The 17471-nt window shown below is 43.0% G+C and overlaps 1 protein-coding gene across 3 annotated transcripts in view; it reads right to left on the reverse strand.

Annotated features, from left to right (window-relative positions):
* Positions 1 to 17471, reverse strand: part of UNC5D (unc-5 netrin receptor D) — a 941164-nt gene that overhangs the window by 377034 nt on the left and 546659 nt on the right. For 2 of the 3 annotated variants that reach the window (XM_073569039.1, XM_073569041.1), the window contains exons 6-7: positions 11749 to 11916; positions 5178 to 5342 (exon numbers count right to left, since the gene is read on the reverse strand). In XM_073569039.1, coding sequence (XP_073425140.1) covers positions 5178 to 5342; positions 11749 to 11916 — 333 coding nt within the window. The remainder of the gene's footprint in view (positions 1 to 5177; positions 5343 to 11748; positions 11917 to 17471) is intronic. The other variant, XM_073569040.1, reaches the window with a different exon arrangement.

Below are 17471 nucleotides of genomic sequence, written 5' to 3' on the forward strand. Positions count from 1 at the left end.
TTCGTCCGTCAGTGTGGGAGCTGTGTTATATCATAAGGATGCTCACGGTAGGAAACGACCATGCTTCTTGTTCTCTAAGTCCTTCTCACCGGCAGAGAGGAATTATTCTATCGGAGACAGGGAGTTACTGGCTATGAAGTTGGCTTTCTCCGAAGGGAGATACCTTCTGGAGGGAACTCAGCATCCCTTCCTGGTGTTCATGGACCATAAGAATTTGCTCTATTTGCAGACGGCCCAATGGCTAAATTCTCGCCACTTCAGGTTGTCTTTATTCTTCTCCCGATTTAATTTTACCATACATTTCCTCTCAGGAGAAAAGAATTTAAGGGCTGATGTAGACTCTTCTGAGGAGGGGATAGTCCTTTTGGAGAGTCTGGTAACCAGTGTTCAAGAGCCGTTTTGCTCGAAATGCGTATGGCTTTATTACACACCACCCCCTGTCATTGCTGTGTCATCTGAGATGTCCCTTTGCAATCTTCAATTTTTAAAGGATAACCCAATAAAAGTTTGCTGATTTTTAAATGAGCCCTGAGAGTGAGCTGGATCCACTTCCATTTTTCCTAGTGGCAGTGATCAGGCCTGGGTGTAGCTAGGGAATTTGAACTCAGATTCCCAAAGACATGATGAATCACAGTTAAGTCATCTTTTGAGGGGGGACAATCACTTTTTCACACAGGGCTCTGTAGGTTTGGATTTCTTTTTCCCTTAATAAAGACATTCATTTAAAAACTGCATTTTGTGTTTACTTGTTTTATCTTTGTCTAATATTTAAATTTGTTTGGTGATCTGAACTTTTAAGTGTGACAAATATGCAAAAGAATACGAAATCAGGAAGGGAGCAAACACTTTTTCACACAACAGTGTATACCCCCACACACATACAGATTTATAGATACAGTATATAATGTTTATATATTATATTCATGTTATATATATATATAAATATATACATATAAATATATATACATATATATATATACACATACATACAGATAATACCAGTATAGTATTATACATGTAATATAAAAAATGTACAATTAGATGGGGCTCAATAATGAGGAAACGTACTGGAGACTGAAGCTTTCCCTGCACTCATCTTAACTCTCCTAAAAATCCTACTTTGCCAGCATCAAGGACAAAATTATAATTTCTTAAATTCTTTGAAACAATTGTCTTTCTCTGGAGGAAAGGTGAATATGAAAAGTGGAAGCCTGACTTGTTATCGGTGTCATCCATTTTTGTGACAGAGCAAATGTTTTAATGCATTGGTCGCCTGAATTATTCAAATACTTTCTGGCCAAAATCTGACATCTATGATGAAGAACGTGTGGGACATTTGGTGGCAAAAATATATTTCAGTAAAAATCACTGCAAATCACCGAGAGGCTTTGTGTCAGTGGAGGAATGTTAAGTTTTTATCTAGGCAGGAGTAATTAATGAATTGAGATGTGAACTGTGCTGATTCATTCTCTTAAAGAGAAGAAACTCTTAGAACTGTTCTTTTACATGACCCTAAAGGCCCCGTTACATTTAGCGATGCTCCAGCGATCCCGACCACGATATGACTCGGTCAGGATCGCTGGTGCATCGCTAAATGGTCGCTAGTGAGCTGCCAAATAGGCAGATCTCACCAGCGATGCAGCAGCGGTCGGCGGTTGTACTTTTAATTATCCTGGCGTTAATTCAGTAATCCAGGAGGCACAGATTGTTATCTATATGTTGACATTTGAATTTATGCATATGTTCTTCCATTGGTCAAGGATTTTTAATATTTATTACTGATGTTTGCCTATTTTATCAGCTTCTACAGCTTATTGTCTGCTATCTTTGCAAGATAGGGATGCAGGGTCAATTAAAAATGTATGTTTGCATAATATGTTGATTGACCATTGTGTGGGTCCTGTGGCTTGTTGATTTTCAAACACTGAAGGATAAACTATAAATAATCAAACAATGCGGGTTAACCTCATCACCTCTGCCTCTTGACCTCTGGATAATGGCTTGAAGTACAACAGTTGTGAACTATAAAAAGAGGATATGCCTCTGTAACAGGTTACTCAAAGAATCGGAGATCAAGAGAACCAGAGACGCTTTACAAAACCACAGCCAGGAACACTCTACAGGACAGCAGCCAGAGCATCATGGCTCCATCACGAGGGACACAGATTTGACATTCTACAGGATGCCAGCTTAGGGGACTACAGCCCAGGCTGAAAGAATCCAGATCTACTCCATTGGCCATCAATGAACCCATTTGGGGAAGCCAGGATTTGGAGCTACCAGTCACCTGAACCCCATGGACACGTTAGGGAAAGCCAGGAATGGGACCCACTGGTCACCTGGCTCCATAGAGATGTTCGGAGAAGCAAGGTTGTGACATTATGGTCATCTGGCCATGCATCTCAATGCATTGTCAGCTTTCTAAGTATGTTGTTACCTCCTCTCTGTGAGTGCCACAAGTGGGATAGTTGGCCCTAGAATCTCTGAAGTCACAACTTCTCTTATCTCGGCGAATCAGCGAAAGGGTGAGACTATGTAATTTTGCATCCTCTTCGTTTTTTTTGCCGTGACTGATCTATATGTTACTTACCTGTTTTGTGGTTCAATAAAGTATTGCCACACTGTTTTACTCTCACACTGTGGGGTCTGAGTAATATTATGACCACAGTGAAAGGAGAGCCAGTGTTCAGTGGGATGAGCCCTGGTCCATGCAATTTTGTGCTAGTGGACTAGACCACCCGCTGACCCCCCGTGTCTCCACAGCATCTATTGAGGTAAGTGACTGACTGCGGACAAACAGCTGATTTTGCCAGGAAAGTCTTGTTTGACCAGACATGTTTCCCTCTAATGGAATTGTAGTATTACGTACTGGTGATTCAGATGATATAAATGGTTCAAGTGCACCATAAAGGAAGCCACAAAGAGGTGATAACCCCTTCTCCAACATCTATATGAGGTAATTCCTTAAACGTCATAAATTCATATAGGAACAAGCCTCATTGTCTTCGTTTTTCACAATAAAAAATGATATCTTCCAAATAATATAAGTGCAATGCTTTCCGGGATCATAATATTTATAACTTACAATTAAAATACAACATCAAAAATCAACATCAGATTGGTGGTGGTCCATCCCTTGATACCCCCCTCCATCTGAACAGTTTCTGATCTCTTTATTTTGCTTATATCACTGTCAAACACCTGACTTGTGGGTGTGCCAAGAGTTGGACCTCTATCAGTCTAATATTAACAGCCAATACTAAGAAGAAGCTATCAATATTGTAATCCTAGGAAGGACCCTTTAATAGGTACTGACATGCAAGTATCTGCTCTCAGACGTGAGCTTTTCTTTATGGTGTGGTAGCTGGCTTTTTGTTGTGGGCACCGCGACCATATGTGCTACATATGGACACTATTTGCCTTTATATGGAGGCAGGCTACGTATGATATTACTTGTACACTACAGAGTATTGTGCTATACAAATACAGTGTGCTGTCTAATGGTGCGAGGACATCCTAGAGTCAAGGATAAACTCTTAATGGAGTATTCAGCTCACAGCTAGTAACATGAAAAAAAGAAATGCCTGGAATTTAGACAGTAAGCTTATGCACTGTGAATTCATAATATCCATTTGTTTCAATCTTTTTTTAAATGGTAATGGTGACAGCTCTATTAGACCCCACTGACATTTCTGGATTGTGAGTCATGGGTAAAAAGCAACCAGATCTACAGGAAAAGGTAGCTGAACTGTATAAAACAGGAACGGGGTACAAAAAGATATCCAAGGAATTGATAATGCCAGTCAGCAGCATTCAAACTGTGATTAACACATAGAAAATCAGGAGCTCTGTAAAAACAAAACCACGGTCAGGTAGACCAAAAAAAATTTTGCCCACAGCTGCCAGTAAAATTGTTTGGGATGTAAAGAAAAACCCACAAATACCATCATCTGAAATACTGGACTCTCTGAAAACCAGCAGTGTGGCTGTTTCAAGATGCACAATTAGGAGGCACTTGAAGAAAAATGGGATGCATGGTCGAGTTGCCAGAAGAAAGCCATTACTGCACAAATGCCACAAAGTATCTCACCAACAATACGCAAAACAGGACAGAGACAAGTCTCAAAACTTCTGGAATAAGGTAATTTGGAGTGATGAGACCAAAATTGAACTTTTTGGTCGCAACCATAAACAATACATTTGGAGAGAAGTCAACAAGGCCTAAGATGAAAGGAACACCATTCCTATTGTAAAGCACCGAGGTGGAACGCTGATATTTTGGGGATGTGTGAGCTACAAAGGCACAGGAAACTTGGTCAAAGTTGAAGGAAGATGAATGCAGAACATTATCAGCAAATACTGGAGGCAAATTTGCAATCATCAGCCCAGAAGCTGAGCTGCACATGTGATGTTCTTCCATGTTCCAACATGACAGCGATTCAAAACCCAAGGCCAAGTCGACTTGTCATTGGCTACAGCAGAACAAAGTGAAGGTTCTGGAGTGGTCATCTCAGTCTCCTGACCTCAATATCATTGGGCCACTCTGGGGAGATCTCAAGTGTGCAGTTCATGCTAGACAGCCCAGGAATTTGCAGAAACTGAAAGCTTTTTACCAAGAACAGTAGGCAGCTTTACTCTCTGACAAAATAAAGAACCTCATCCACAACTATCACAAAAGACTTCAAGTTGTCGTTGGTGTTAGAGGGGGCAATATACGGTATTAAGAAATGGAGTATGTGAACTTTCTATCAGTGTCATTTGAATATTTTGGGTTGTCATTATGATTTAAAAAGAGAAAACACAGTAGTTTGACAATAAATGGCTTTACTCAACCACTATCCATGAGTGGAGAAAAAGGTATTATCATTCATATTCTCTGAAAAAGGCCAAGAAAGCAAAAATTCAGTCGGGGTATGTAAACTTTTGAGCACAACTGTATGTTATCTGACTCATATGTATATTATCTGACCTGTATGTATATTAACTGACCTGTATATATACTATCTGACCTGTATATATATATATATATATATATATATATATATTATCTGTCCCCTATATATATTATCAAATTCGTCTGTATATTACCCGACCTGTATGCATATTATCTGACACATATGTATATTATCAATTATATATTATATTATCCATAGTTCTTGACTGCTTGTGTTTCTCACCTTGAATGCACAATCCATCTGTGCAGTTTTCTGATTCTTGGCTCATCCCATCACATGGCTTTCCTCCATTAGTTGTAGCAGGTATTGTGCACTCTCTTTCACGCTGGTGTTCACACTCTGAGCTACAGACCGACCAGTCACCCCACTCCTTCCATTGTCCTTCTACTAGAAACAGGATGATGATTAAAATATACAAAATTCATCAAATATATCAAAATAAATTATATCAAATTAAAAAAAAATAATAATGCTGTATATATACTGTACATATATAGTATAATTATACTGTCCATAAATAATTTATCCAATAATAGATACGTATTTAAGTATGACTCAATAAGAGGTTATGGGTCTCTAAACTAACAGGGTCATATCATTTAGCAGGGGCATATAAACAGACGATAATTAATTGACAATAATACGCATGACCATAACCACATAGCATATGGTAAATTGCATAGTAACCCATCAGAAACAACATGACACAGCTCCTGCTGCTCGAACTGACACACCACCTGATGTACTTATTTTTAAGACCTATGTCAGAATGGCCATACAGTCCTTTTTGGAACTGGTTTCTCTAGATATTAAAATGAGCATTTTATGAGTTTAATTACAAGTGGACAAATAAAAAGCTCATTTTTATATCAGGCAGGAACATTTTCAAAAGGTATAAAAGAATAAGAGGTCTCTTTATGTTTTGTGAAATCCAGTGACAAATCCGCTTTAATAGCAAAAGCAGCCGGTCTCCACTTCTATGTCTGGCATCCTTAGCACAGAGTCCTGAGCACCTCTGACGCTTGGTAGGTCCTGTGATGTCATGATGTCACAGTGTGGCACATCATTAAATGAGGTTAGTCCTAAGGGCTAGATTTTGTGTGACATCATGATGATATGGACCATTTTGTGGCCCTTAATAAAGACCAGATAGGTTGAAATGTTGCCATTAACTACTTGTATAGAGCAATAAATAACTTTGTATTTTTGGAATCTCATTGAAGTGCGTTGTCTTTATCACATTCTTTTACAACATAAAGTAAGTCCTAAGGGTTCATTTTTATAGGGCCAGTGTTAGGGGCAGGCAGGCAAGGCAGCTGCCTAGGGCCCCCGCTCCCCCAGGGGACCCCAGGTAGCGAAACAACACGCAGCCACTCCCATCATTACCAGCTCTGCCTCTGACACTGCGGGTGCACGTCATCGTGCGCTCACTGTGTGTCAGCAGTGCAGCCCCTGAAACAGGAGCCAGGAGAAGTGCGGGCACGAGGAGAGGTGAGGATTGTGTTGTTTTTGTTTTGCTACAACAGTGAGTACTGGACTGTGGGCCATTCTCGGAGGGAAGGGGGGGAGATGTGGGCTGTGCTGTATACTATGAAGGCTGTGCTATAAGCTATGAGGCTGTGCTATATACTATGTGGGCTGTGCTGTATACTATGTGGGCTGTGCTGTATACTATGTGGGCTGTGCTGTATACTATGTGGGCTGTGCTGTATACTATGAGACCGTACTATATACTATGTGGGCTGTGCTATATACTATGCAGGCTGTGCTATATACTATGCGTGCTGTGCTATATACTATGCGGGCTGTGCTATATACTATGAGGCTGTGCTATATACTATGTGGGCTGTGCTATATACTATATGGCTGTGCTATATACTATGAGGGCTGTGTTATATACTATGCGGGCTGTGCTATACACTATGCGGGCTGTGCTATATACTATGTGGGCTGTGTTATATACTATGTGGGCTGTGTTATATACTATTGGGGGCTATATTATATTCTATGGGGGAGGCTGTGTTATATACTATCTGGCTGTGTGATATACTATGTGGCTGTGGTATATACTATTGTGAGTATATTATATTCTATGAGGGAGGCTGTGTTATATACTATGGGGGTATATTATTTTCTATGGGGGAGGCTGTGTTATATACTATGTGGCTGTGTTATATGCTATGGAGGTACTTTATACATTATATTCTATGGGGGAGGCTGTGTTATATACTATGGGGGTACATTATATATTATATTCTATGGGGAAGGCTGTGTTATATACTATGGGGGTACATTATATTCTTTGGGGGAGGCTGTGTTATATACTATGGGGGTACATTATATTCTTTGGGGGAGGCTGTGTTATATACTATGGGGGGCTGCATTATATTCTATGGGGGATACATTATATACTATGGGGAGGTGGGCTGTATTATATTCTATGGGGGGCTGTATTAGATTTTATGAGGAAGGATTGCATTATACTCTTTGATGGGGCTACATTATAATCTATGGGGAGGAAAGCTGTATTATATTCTATTCGGGGCTACATTATATTCTATGGGGGCTGTATTATATTTATATTCTATGAGGGGTGATTGAATCGTACTCTATGAGGGGGCTACATTATACTATATGAGGAGGCTACATTGTATTCTATGGGGGGCTGCATTATATTATATGGGGGACTGTATTATACCATATGAGGAGGGCTGCATTATATATCATATAAGTGGGCTACATTATACTATATGACGGGGGCTGCATTATACCCTATGAGGGGGCTGCATTATACAATATGAAGGGGTTGCATTATACTGTGAGGGGGCTACATTATATTTTATGGGGGTCTGCATTATACACTAGAGGGGGGCTGCCTTATACCCTATGGGGGGGCTGCATTATTCCCTGTTGGGGCTGCATTTTACTCTGAGGGGGCTTCATTATATAATATGAGGGGGCTGCATTATACTCTATGGGGGAATGCAGTATACACTATGAGGGGACTTCATTATACCACATGAAGGGGCTGAATTATACTCTATAGGGGGACTGCATTATTTCCTGTGAGGTGGGCTGCGTTATACCCTATGAGGGGCTGCATTATACCCTATGAGGAGGCTACATTATATTTTATGGGGACCTGCATTATACCCTATGAGAGGGCTGCATTAAATTCTATGGGAGAGTTATATTATACTCTGTGGGGTGGCTGCATTATGCTCTATGGGGTGGCTGCATTATACTGTATTGAGGACTATGGGGAATACGTTATGCTATATGAAGAACTATGGGGTGAATTATACATGGGACGTGAATTGTACTGCATGGATGACTATGGTGGTGCATTATACTATATGGAGAACTATTAGGAGTGTATTATACTATGTGGAGGACTGAACAGTGTATTTTAATATATGGAGGACTGAGTAGTGTATTATACTATATGGAGGACTGAAGAGTGTATTATACTATATGGAGGACTATGGGGCATATTATATTATATGGAGGACTTTGGGGTGTGCATTTTACAATATGGAGGACTGTGGTGCACATTAGAGTATATGGAGGACTATGGAGTGTATTATACTAAACAAGCAAAATGCAGCATATTCATTGAGTGATTGGATTGTTTAAGCCGGAACAAAAATCATTGTTCTCAGCAGCACATCGCTGGTGTAAACTGTAGATGTGCTGCTGATAACATGATACTGTATGGGGACAGATTGATCTATTAGTGATCATTCTGTGTCCATCATTCTTTCTCAGAAGGTGGAAAGAGGCCAGGAAACAAGCGTCGAATGACTTCAATATTGATCATCACACTCATTTAGCGTCCTGAACTAAGTGCATGTAACTACAACCAAAATGCTTCTGTGTGATGTGCAATATGTTAGCATTTGGGGCCCCATTTTAAACTTTACCTAGAGCCCCACTTTGCCTAAAACCGGCCCTGCATTTTTACATGACATATTGAGGTTGTGGGGCATTTTGTGACGCTTGATGAAGACTACATAGATCAAAACATTGCTATTGACTACCTCTATGGAGCAATAAAAGACTTTTCGTACTTTTGTAATGTTCTCAAAGAGTTCTGTCTTTAGTACCTACTTTTATGATATGAAGTTAGTCCTAAGGGTTAAGCCCCCGTTACACACTGCGATATCGCTAGCAATATCGCTGTAAAGTCACCGATTTTGTGACATTGCAGCGATATTGCTAGCAATATCGTTACATGTGATACTTACCTCCGACCGGCTCCCCCGCTGATTATCGCTGGTCGCGCGAGAAGCTCCTGGACCATTCCTCGTCGGTCACTTCCTGCTGGGCTTCCTGTGGTGACGACGAGCAACGCGTGGAGCCGGGCGGGAGGACGCAGGATCGCCGCGTCTGACAGGTAAGTAGCGATCCCCGTCCCCAGCGATGTCGCTGGTGAAATCTGCCTGTGTGGCAGCTCACTAGCGACCACCTAGCAATGCACCAGCGATCCTGACCGCGTCATATCACTAGTCGGGATCGCTGGTGCATCGCTAGGTGTAACGGTACCCTTAGATTTGATGTCCATCATGATGTTGTGGGGCATTTTCTGGACCTTGATAAAGACCAGATAGGTTAAAACATTGATATTGACTACTTGTATGGAGCAATAAAAGACTTTTTGTACTTTTTGAACAATAAAGAGCATGGTCTTTGTTACATAATTTTATGATACGAAGTTAGTCCTAAGGGTTAGATTATACATGACATCACGATGTTGTGGAGCCTAGCAAGCACCATTTGTGTCAAGGTTGCCAGGAGCAGAAGTAAAGACTGGCTTTTATGAAGAACCAGACTGGAACCCTGGGCCGGGGCAATGCAAATCAATTTACATATTGCTAATAAGTCAGCTTGACTTCCACTCAGGTGTATCACATATGTCAACACTGTCTCTGTCGCTAGTGTACCAGGAATGTGTGTGAACGGGGCTGGCTGACTGTTTATTAAGGTAACTAAGCCAGGCCCTTTTTCTGTCATTGTTGACACATAGACTCGTCACAAACGCTGCTCTACTGTATGTCAAGCACAAGAATGGAAATAAAACGGCAGTGGCTAGGGAGGTTATCTGAAAGTCGAGGGAACCTGAATGGTCTAAATCTTTTCATTTAAGAAGACAGAAGCCATTGCAGCCCTTTACCACACTACGATGTTGACCAGGAGAAATAACTATGCACTATTTAATTCATAGCTAAAGTGCAGTCAAATAATTACCGAGCATGCTAGGTATAAACCTCCCACTCACTACCCTCATAGTTAACGGTAATGAAAAAACAGGTAATAGGTGTTGACAGTGATGGCATGACAGAAATGACTCGTGGCTCACTATGTCTTTTTCCACCTACAGTGATAATCATCTATTCCGTTGATATAACCACCCTAACAGATGACCTCTGGGACAAATGCCAGCATCTCATAATATCAGGGGCCATAATGCTCATTATCTGGTGCAAATGCTATGGCTTTCAAAGTTACAGGTATTAAAGCTACCGTATATGACACTAAATGAAATAGCAGCCATCTCTACTTTATTCCTTAATTCCGTAATGCTAAGAAAAAAAATTCAAAGATACAGTGGGGGAAATAAATATTTGATCCCTTGCTGATTTTGTAAGTTTGCCCACTGACAAGGACATGAACAGTCTGTAATTTTAAGGGTAGGTTAATTGTAACATTGAGAGATAGAATATAAAAAATAAAATCCAGAAAATCACATTGTATAAATTATATAAATTTATTTGCATTTTGCAGTGAGAAATAAGTATTCTATCCCCTGCCAACCATTAAGAGTTCTGGCTCCTTCAGACCAGTTAGACGCTCCTAATCAACTCATTACCTGCATTAAAGTCAGCTGGCTTACATTGTCACCTTTAAAAAAAGACTCCTGTCCACTGACTCAATTAATCAGTCAGACTCTAACCTCTACAACATGGGCAAGACCAAAGAGCTTTATAAGGATGTCAGGGACAAGATCATAAACCTGCACAAAGCTGGAATGACCAGGAAAAAGCATGCAAAATAATGACAAAAATGCACGTTTTTATGCAGAATTTTCCTGCAAAGAGTCACATTTTTGATGCAGAAATGTCTGCAATAAATACTTTACATGTACACATGCTCTTATAATGCATTAGTGAAATGCAAGCTTAAAATCGTATATGTCCTTATACCATTCAAACAAGAACTTACTTATTTTCACTGTCCTTGCCCATCAGCTATTCCTCCCGACACCCCCATTCCATATCCATGTATGTTAGATTTAGCCAACAACGTTAGGGAGAGATCACGTCACAGTCTGCATTTTTTGGAGGGTTCCATCTAAATACCTGAAAACAATTTTCTGACAATCCTTCCAATAATAATAAATAATAATAATAATATAAAATGAGGCAAATTTTGAAATTTTTTTTTTTTTTCCAATTTTGTCAATCTTTTTTTCCGGACACAGAAAAGACAGACACCACTTCAAATAAAAGGGACTCTACAGGATAAATGTCATGTTTCAGACTCCAATTGCCTTATTTTACAAAATGGCTGCAAAGGGGAGCGTCTAAATACTGTGTTTTGTTTATTCAGACTGGACCATTGACCAAATGCCCAGCGGGAAGCAGACTGGGATCGCTTTCCTCCCTAACGCAAAGAGGTTTTTGTTTTTTTTCAAAGATGGTCATCTCACTCTTTTTACCACAGGTTATTTTGAGGAAAGAAGAAAGTTAAGGATGGACACATGTATAACATTTACAAGTATGACGCCACTCACCTGGACATTGTGAGGAGCAGCTAACTTTCTGCATGGACGATCCTACGCAGAAGGTGCCGCCATTCAGAGGTGTTGGGTTAGTGCAGGTCCTGGAACGTTTCTGGACTCCACGGCCACAGCTTACACTGCATGCTGACCACTCTAGCCATGAGGACCACCCTCCATTCACTATAACAAAGAAACAAATGTTTGTGTGTATATAAATATATACTATATACTATATAGTTAAATATACAGTGTGCTAGGAATTCAGCTATGAATTCATTAAAACCCGTGACATCTGCTAGTATATAGAACAATGACATTTTACTTGGTAAGAATGTATCTACAGAATGCAGAAGCCGGAATATGAAATCCATCTGATGGCGGTATTCTGAATAAACAGCCTTTCTCATGACTTATTTACCTTAAAGCTTTAGTCAGACCCTTTTACTCCCCAATTTCCTTGACAGCTATTTTCCTCACAAGTATCCTGACATTTCTGCTACAAGAAACACATATTTCAGCCACAATCAATAGTTTCAGCCAGTGAACTTTTCATTTGGTCCTTCTTGGCTACAAGCTTACAGCATGCTGAGGGCTGACTGACAGTAGTAACCTGTCGGGAATTCCAAGGTGAGCACCTCAATATTTTTTTTTATGGGACTCACTATAACGGAATTGTGAACTATCACTCACAGCTGAAGAAAAAGCCTGTTCAGCTTGAAAAAAAATCTGTTAATATGTCTTTTGGGGTATTGCACCATTGTCGGCACATGAGTCTCTCTATTACACACTGACTTGACTGCCCAATGATGCCCATGTTGCGTTGCTGTTCCATCAGACAAATGGGCCTCCTGCTGCCTCCACCTTCACCCACTCACGGTCCAGTTACAATCTGACTGTGCTGTGCGTTCAGCAGACAGATCTGGTTGGTGACAACTCACTAGTAAATTTGCTTCACATCCCATTCTATAAACTTTGACAGTAGTCTGTGGCCCATACATGGGACAAGGAGCGCCACCTCTTACCTGGCGGTGTCTGTGACTCTTCTTTTGATTAGCTGGCTTGGCGTGACATCATCATGATGACGTGATGCTACGCAAGGCCAGCAAATCGAAAGAAAAACCGCAGATGTCACCACATAAGAGGCAGTACTCTCTCTCCCATTCACCGGCCATAGACCATTGTCATAGTTGATTGAATGGGATGCAAAAACAATTTCACACCTCCCTACTCACTAGGTATTATATAGAACTGCTGTTTAATACTGGCAATAGGGATAAGTGGACTCATGGATGTTTCAGTTTGTCAGGTTCGACTGAACTTTAGTCTAAAGTTCTATTCGGGTATCATAACTCTACCCAACCTTGAACCTGAACCTCATAAAAATTATCTGAACTGTGTTGCTGTAAAATGGTCATAGTACGGGCTAGGACGCTGCCAAATGTGCTCTCTCTCCATGTTCAGACTTCAGCACTGGACACCAAGCGTCCAGTACGAACCTCGAAATTTACAGTTTGGGTTCACTCATCTCAGTGCCCACACAAACTCTGACACTGCTTACTAGCAGCTGTAGACTAACTCTGTTCTTAATGTCTATTGCTGTTGACAAGCAGTCTCAGCGCCTGTGTGGGCTGTTACTAGCACTTACTTGAAGGCAGTAGGAACCAGTACTGATTTCCCCGTTGCTATAGGTAGATGACTGTTTATCTCAGTGCCTCTTGTGACTACTAACCTCCCCGTGTTCTGAACTCTGCTCTTAACATAAAAATTCCACTTTCAATCTCTGACAGCAGTATATAAATTGGACGCTCACCGATGCTCCCATTGGCCCCCAAAACGTGATTGCATTGCATCAATAGGTTACCGTGGAAGTCGGAGGCCTGCTGAAAGCCCCAGAGTTGCTGTCTTGTTAGGTCTGTGCACTGAGTTACAGCCTGAGCTCCATAGGGGAATTAGGTTTTTACCATACATTGCAATATTATGATTTTCCTGTACATATTATAAGCGATAAGTAGTGTTGAGCATTCCGATACCGCAAGTATCGGGTATCGGCCGATATTAGCGGTATCGGAATTCTGATACTGACTTCCGATACTTTTGTCACATCGGATACCGGAATCGGAAGTTCCCATCATGCTATGAGCCTGCTTGCTTTGATTAAGCCAATGGGAATCCTCCGAAGTGTGGGCACATCCTGTTAGGCATGTAGGCATGTTAACTATTGGCATGGCTGTGATTGGCTGCCGAAATGATGTCATGATGCACTATAAAAGCCACCGCAGCCGCCATTTCTGGTTCACTCTGCTGTGAATTCAGTTAAGGACAGGCTGCTGTAGAAGACTGTGAGGGACAGTTAGAAATAGCGATTCCACCAAACATCTAGTGCTTTACCCAGGCTACATAAACCACCACTGTAGCCTTCTTTGCCCTAGCAGCAGTGTTCACAGCTGTCTGCAAGGGCTGTGTGAGTGCAGCTCACGCTGTGGAGTGGGTCCTGCAGCCACGTCAGGCTGTAGGCCGCCCAGTGTGATCACTGCTGCCTCATACATCTTTTATTTTTTGAGCTGCATTTTTTACATAATTTCAATCTAGTGTGCTTCCATCCGTATCCATATACGTTGGTTGCAAACACTAGTAGTACACAGCGGAGCCTTTCTGCAGCCTGTCAGTGCCAGTGCCCACTTAGCTGCACTGTTCACGGCTGTCTGAGAGGTCTCTGACTGTGTGTGAGTGCAGCTCACGCTGAGTAGAGTGTCCTGCAGCTACGTCTGGTTGTAGGACGCTCAACGTGCGTCACTGCCTCACACATATTTGTCTTTGAGTGCAGCTCATTTTTTCTTCTCCTATTAGTGTGCATCCATCCGTATCCATCAACATTGGTTGGTTGCAAACACTATATAGGAGTAGATAGAGGAGCCTTTTTTTCTGGCTTGTGCCCTGCCGGCGCAGCCAGATTAGTATTACCCAATTTTTTTGGAGCCTCATCTTTTGCATTGTAGGTTACCTGCCTGCATTGTAATAGCTCCAAAAAGTTGGTGATACTATCAGTTTCAATTCTTTGTTCACATACTTTGAGTTTGTTTCCAACAAAGAAACCACAAAAAAAGTTCACCAAACACTACATTTGGAACTTGTGTAGGCCACATCAGCTCCTATTAAAGTCTAGTCCACACACACACACTTCATAAAATTAGTGTTTCTTGTACCTGTAACCAGCTGTTCAGGAATAAGCACACTAAGGCCCCCCTTTGTACTTTTCTGCCTATCTTAAGCAGTCTGGAAAGATGAAGAAGGCAGGGAGTAAGGCGCGTGGGCGTGGGCGTGGAGTTTCAGCAGGGAGAGGACGTGGGGATTCTGCAGGGAGAGGACGTGGGGATTCTGCAGGTAGAGGACGTGGGGATTCTGGGCCTGCTGCGGGCACCAGTGGATCAGCATCCCCCAGTTTTAGCAGGCAACAGTCCTTTATGCGCTGCTTTGTAGGACCTCAACGTACCCCACTGCTGCGGGAGGAACAAATTGAAGCCGTTGTCGGATGGATGGCAGCTAACGCATCGACTTCAATTACTTCCACAGCCTCTCAGGACCAGAGCACCGAAGAGCAACCATCTGTCTCTTCACCACCTGCCAAAGTTCCCAGGCAGTCAGAGAAACATGGACAGGAGCCATCACAGTCTCTACTTCTGTTCTCGGAATCTGTTGGCTTGGAAAGAGGGGGCCAGCCAAGCAGCATTCCTGAATGTGAAGAAGAGGGAGTATGCAGTGATGCGCAACTTCTTTGTCCCTCTGAATCTGAAGAGGCGAGTGGGCCAGTGCCTATGGTCAGCACACCTCAGTACGCATCAGATGATGACGAGACTCAGTTGCCACTTTCTGGTGCGTACGGTGCTGGCGAGACAACCCCGGAGAAGCAGCTGTTTGAAGAGGGGAGGGAAGATGATGAGGTCCTTGACCCATCATGGCGTGAGGAACAGGAAGGTGATGGGAGCAGCTCGGAGGAAGAGATTCCCCTACCGGCCAAAACAGGAGGCAGAGGGAGGGGGAAGACTTGGTTGCCTGTACCCTCCACTTTGGCACCCATTAGGAGCATTCCTCATTCCAAAGGCAAAACGGGCGCTCCCAAGACTTGCAGTGCGTGGTCCTTTTTTGACACAGTTGCAGATGACATTTGCTTTGTCAAATGCAAGCTGTGTCATCAGAAAGTCACGATACCTTTCCCTCACTGCCCACTGGGTCAATGTTGTGGAGCCGGGTACAGATCTGGAGAGTGGCGAAGTACGTGTTCTTCCAACGCCACGGATTGCAGGACTCCAGTCTGTACACATAGACTCCTCCTCCTACTCAAGTTCCTCAGAAACAGCAGAACAGGAGCCTGTTATGACCGATATGAGCACAGCCATGGCCAAACGTCAACAGGCTGTTCTCAAATTAATTTCTTTGGGGAATCGAAGCCACACAGCGCAGGAGTTCTGGAATGCTATCAAGCAGGAGAGCGATGTGTGGTTTGGGCCAGCGAATCTCCAGCCGGGCTTGGTAGTGTGTGACAATGGCCGAAATCTGGTGGCAGCTTTTGGCCTAGGCAACCTCACACACATCCCATGTCTGGCAAATGTGCTTAACTTGGTCGTGCAGAGCTTTCTGAGGGACTATCCGGATCTTGATGCACTGTTGCACAAGGTCCGCATAGAGTGCGCTCACTTGCGGCGTTCCAGCACGGCAAGATCGCGCCTCGCTGCTCTGCAGCGACGATTTGGCCTTCCGGAACATCGCATCATATGTGACCTACCCACCCGGTGGAATTCAACGTTACATATGTTGGAGCGGTTGTGTGAGCAGCAGGCAGCAGTCATGGAGTACCAGCTGCATCAGGCGCAAACAAGTCGCACTGTGCGCCGTTCACACTTCAGCACCATTGAGTGGGCCTCTATGAAGGACATCTGCCTCGTTTTGCGTGCCTTCGATGAATCCACGCGGATGGCGAGTGCAGATGATGCACTAGTCAGCATGACTGTCCCCCTTATCTGCCTGCTTCAACAAACACTGCAAGCACTAAGGGATGAGGTTTCGGAAGAGGTGGAGGATGAGGAGTCCCAAATGCCATCTGCTTCTGGACAGTCTGCGCTATGTGTTTCCTCACAAAGGCCTAGGCAGGGGACACTTTGTGAGGAGGATGAGGAGGAGTCGATGGAGGAGGAAGGTACACAAACCTCTACTCAGTATGTACAGCGAGGGTGGGGTGATGCAGAGCAGGCCGAGGTCACGCCTCAAACGGGGACAGCGGTTCTTTGGCAGTTGGGAGTCTGCAGCACATGGTTGATTTCATGCTGCAGTGCCTGAGAAACGACCGCCGCATCGCCCACATTCTCGTCTCGGCTGATTATTGGGTGTACACCCTCCTAGATCCTCGCTACCGGGAAAGCGTACAAAGGCTCATACCAACGTTGAACCGGGAGCATAAACTGCGGGAGTACGAAGAGTCACTGGTGCAGTCCATAATGTTTTCCATTCCACCCGACAGCATTGTTGCTAGTGCTTTACAAAGCAGCTCTGTGCGTCGAGGCAGTGGAGGAAACTCTGCACAAAGAGGGAGCAGAGGCAGCGCCGCAGCACAAGGCAAGACCACTATGGCCAAAATGTGGCAAAGTTTTGTGTGTCCACCACAATTGTCTACACCATCAGCGACGCCTCGAGTCAGCAGGAGGCAACGCTTCCGTCAGATGGTGTCAGACTACATGTCTTGC

This window comes from Dendrobates tinctorius, unplaced genomic scaffold (assembly GCF_039654945.1).
Source record: "Dendrobates tinctorius isolate UK_male_01 unplaced genomic scaffold, ASM3965494v1 ptg000022l, whole genome shotgun sequence".
NCBI lineage: Eukaryota > Metazoa > Chordata > Amphibia > Anura > Dendrobatidae > Dendrobates > Dendrobates tinctorius.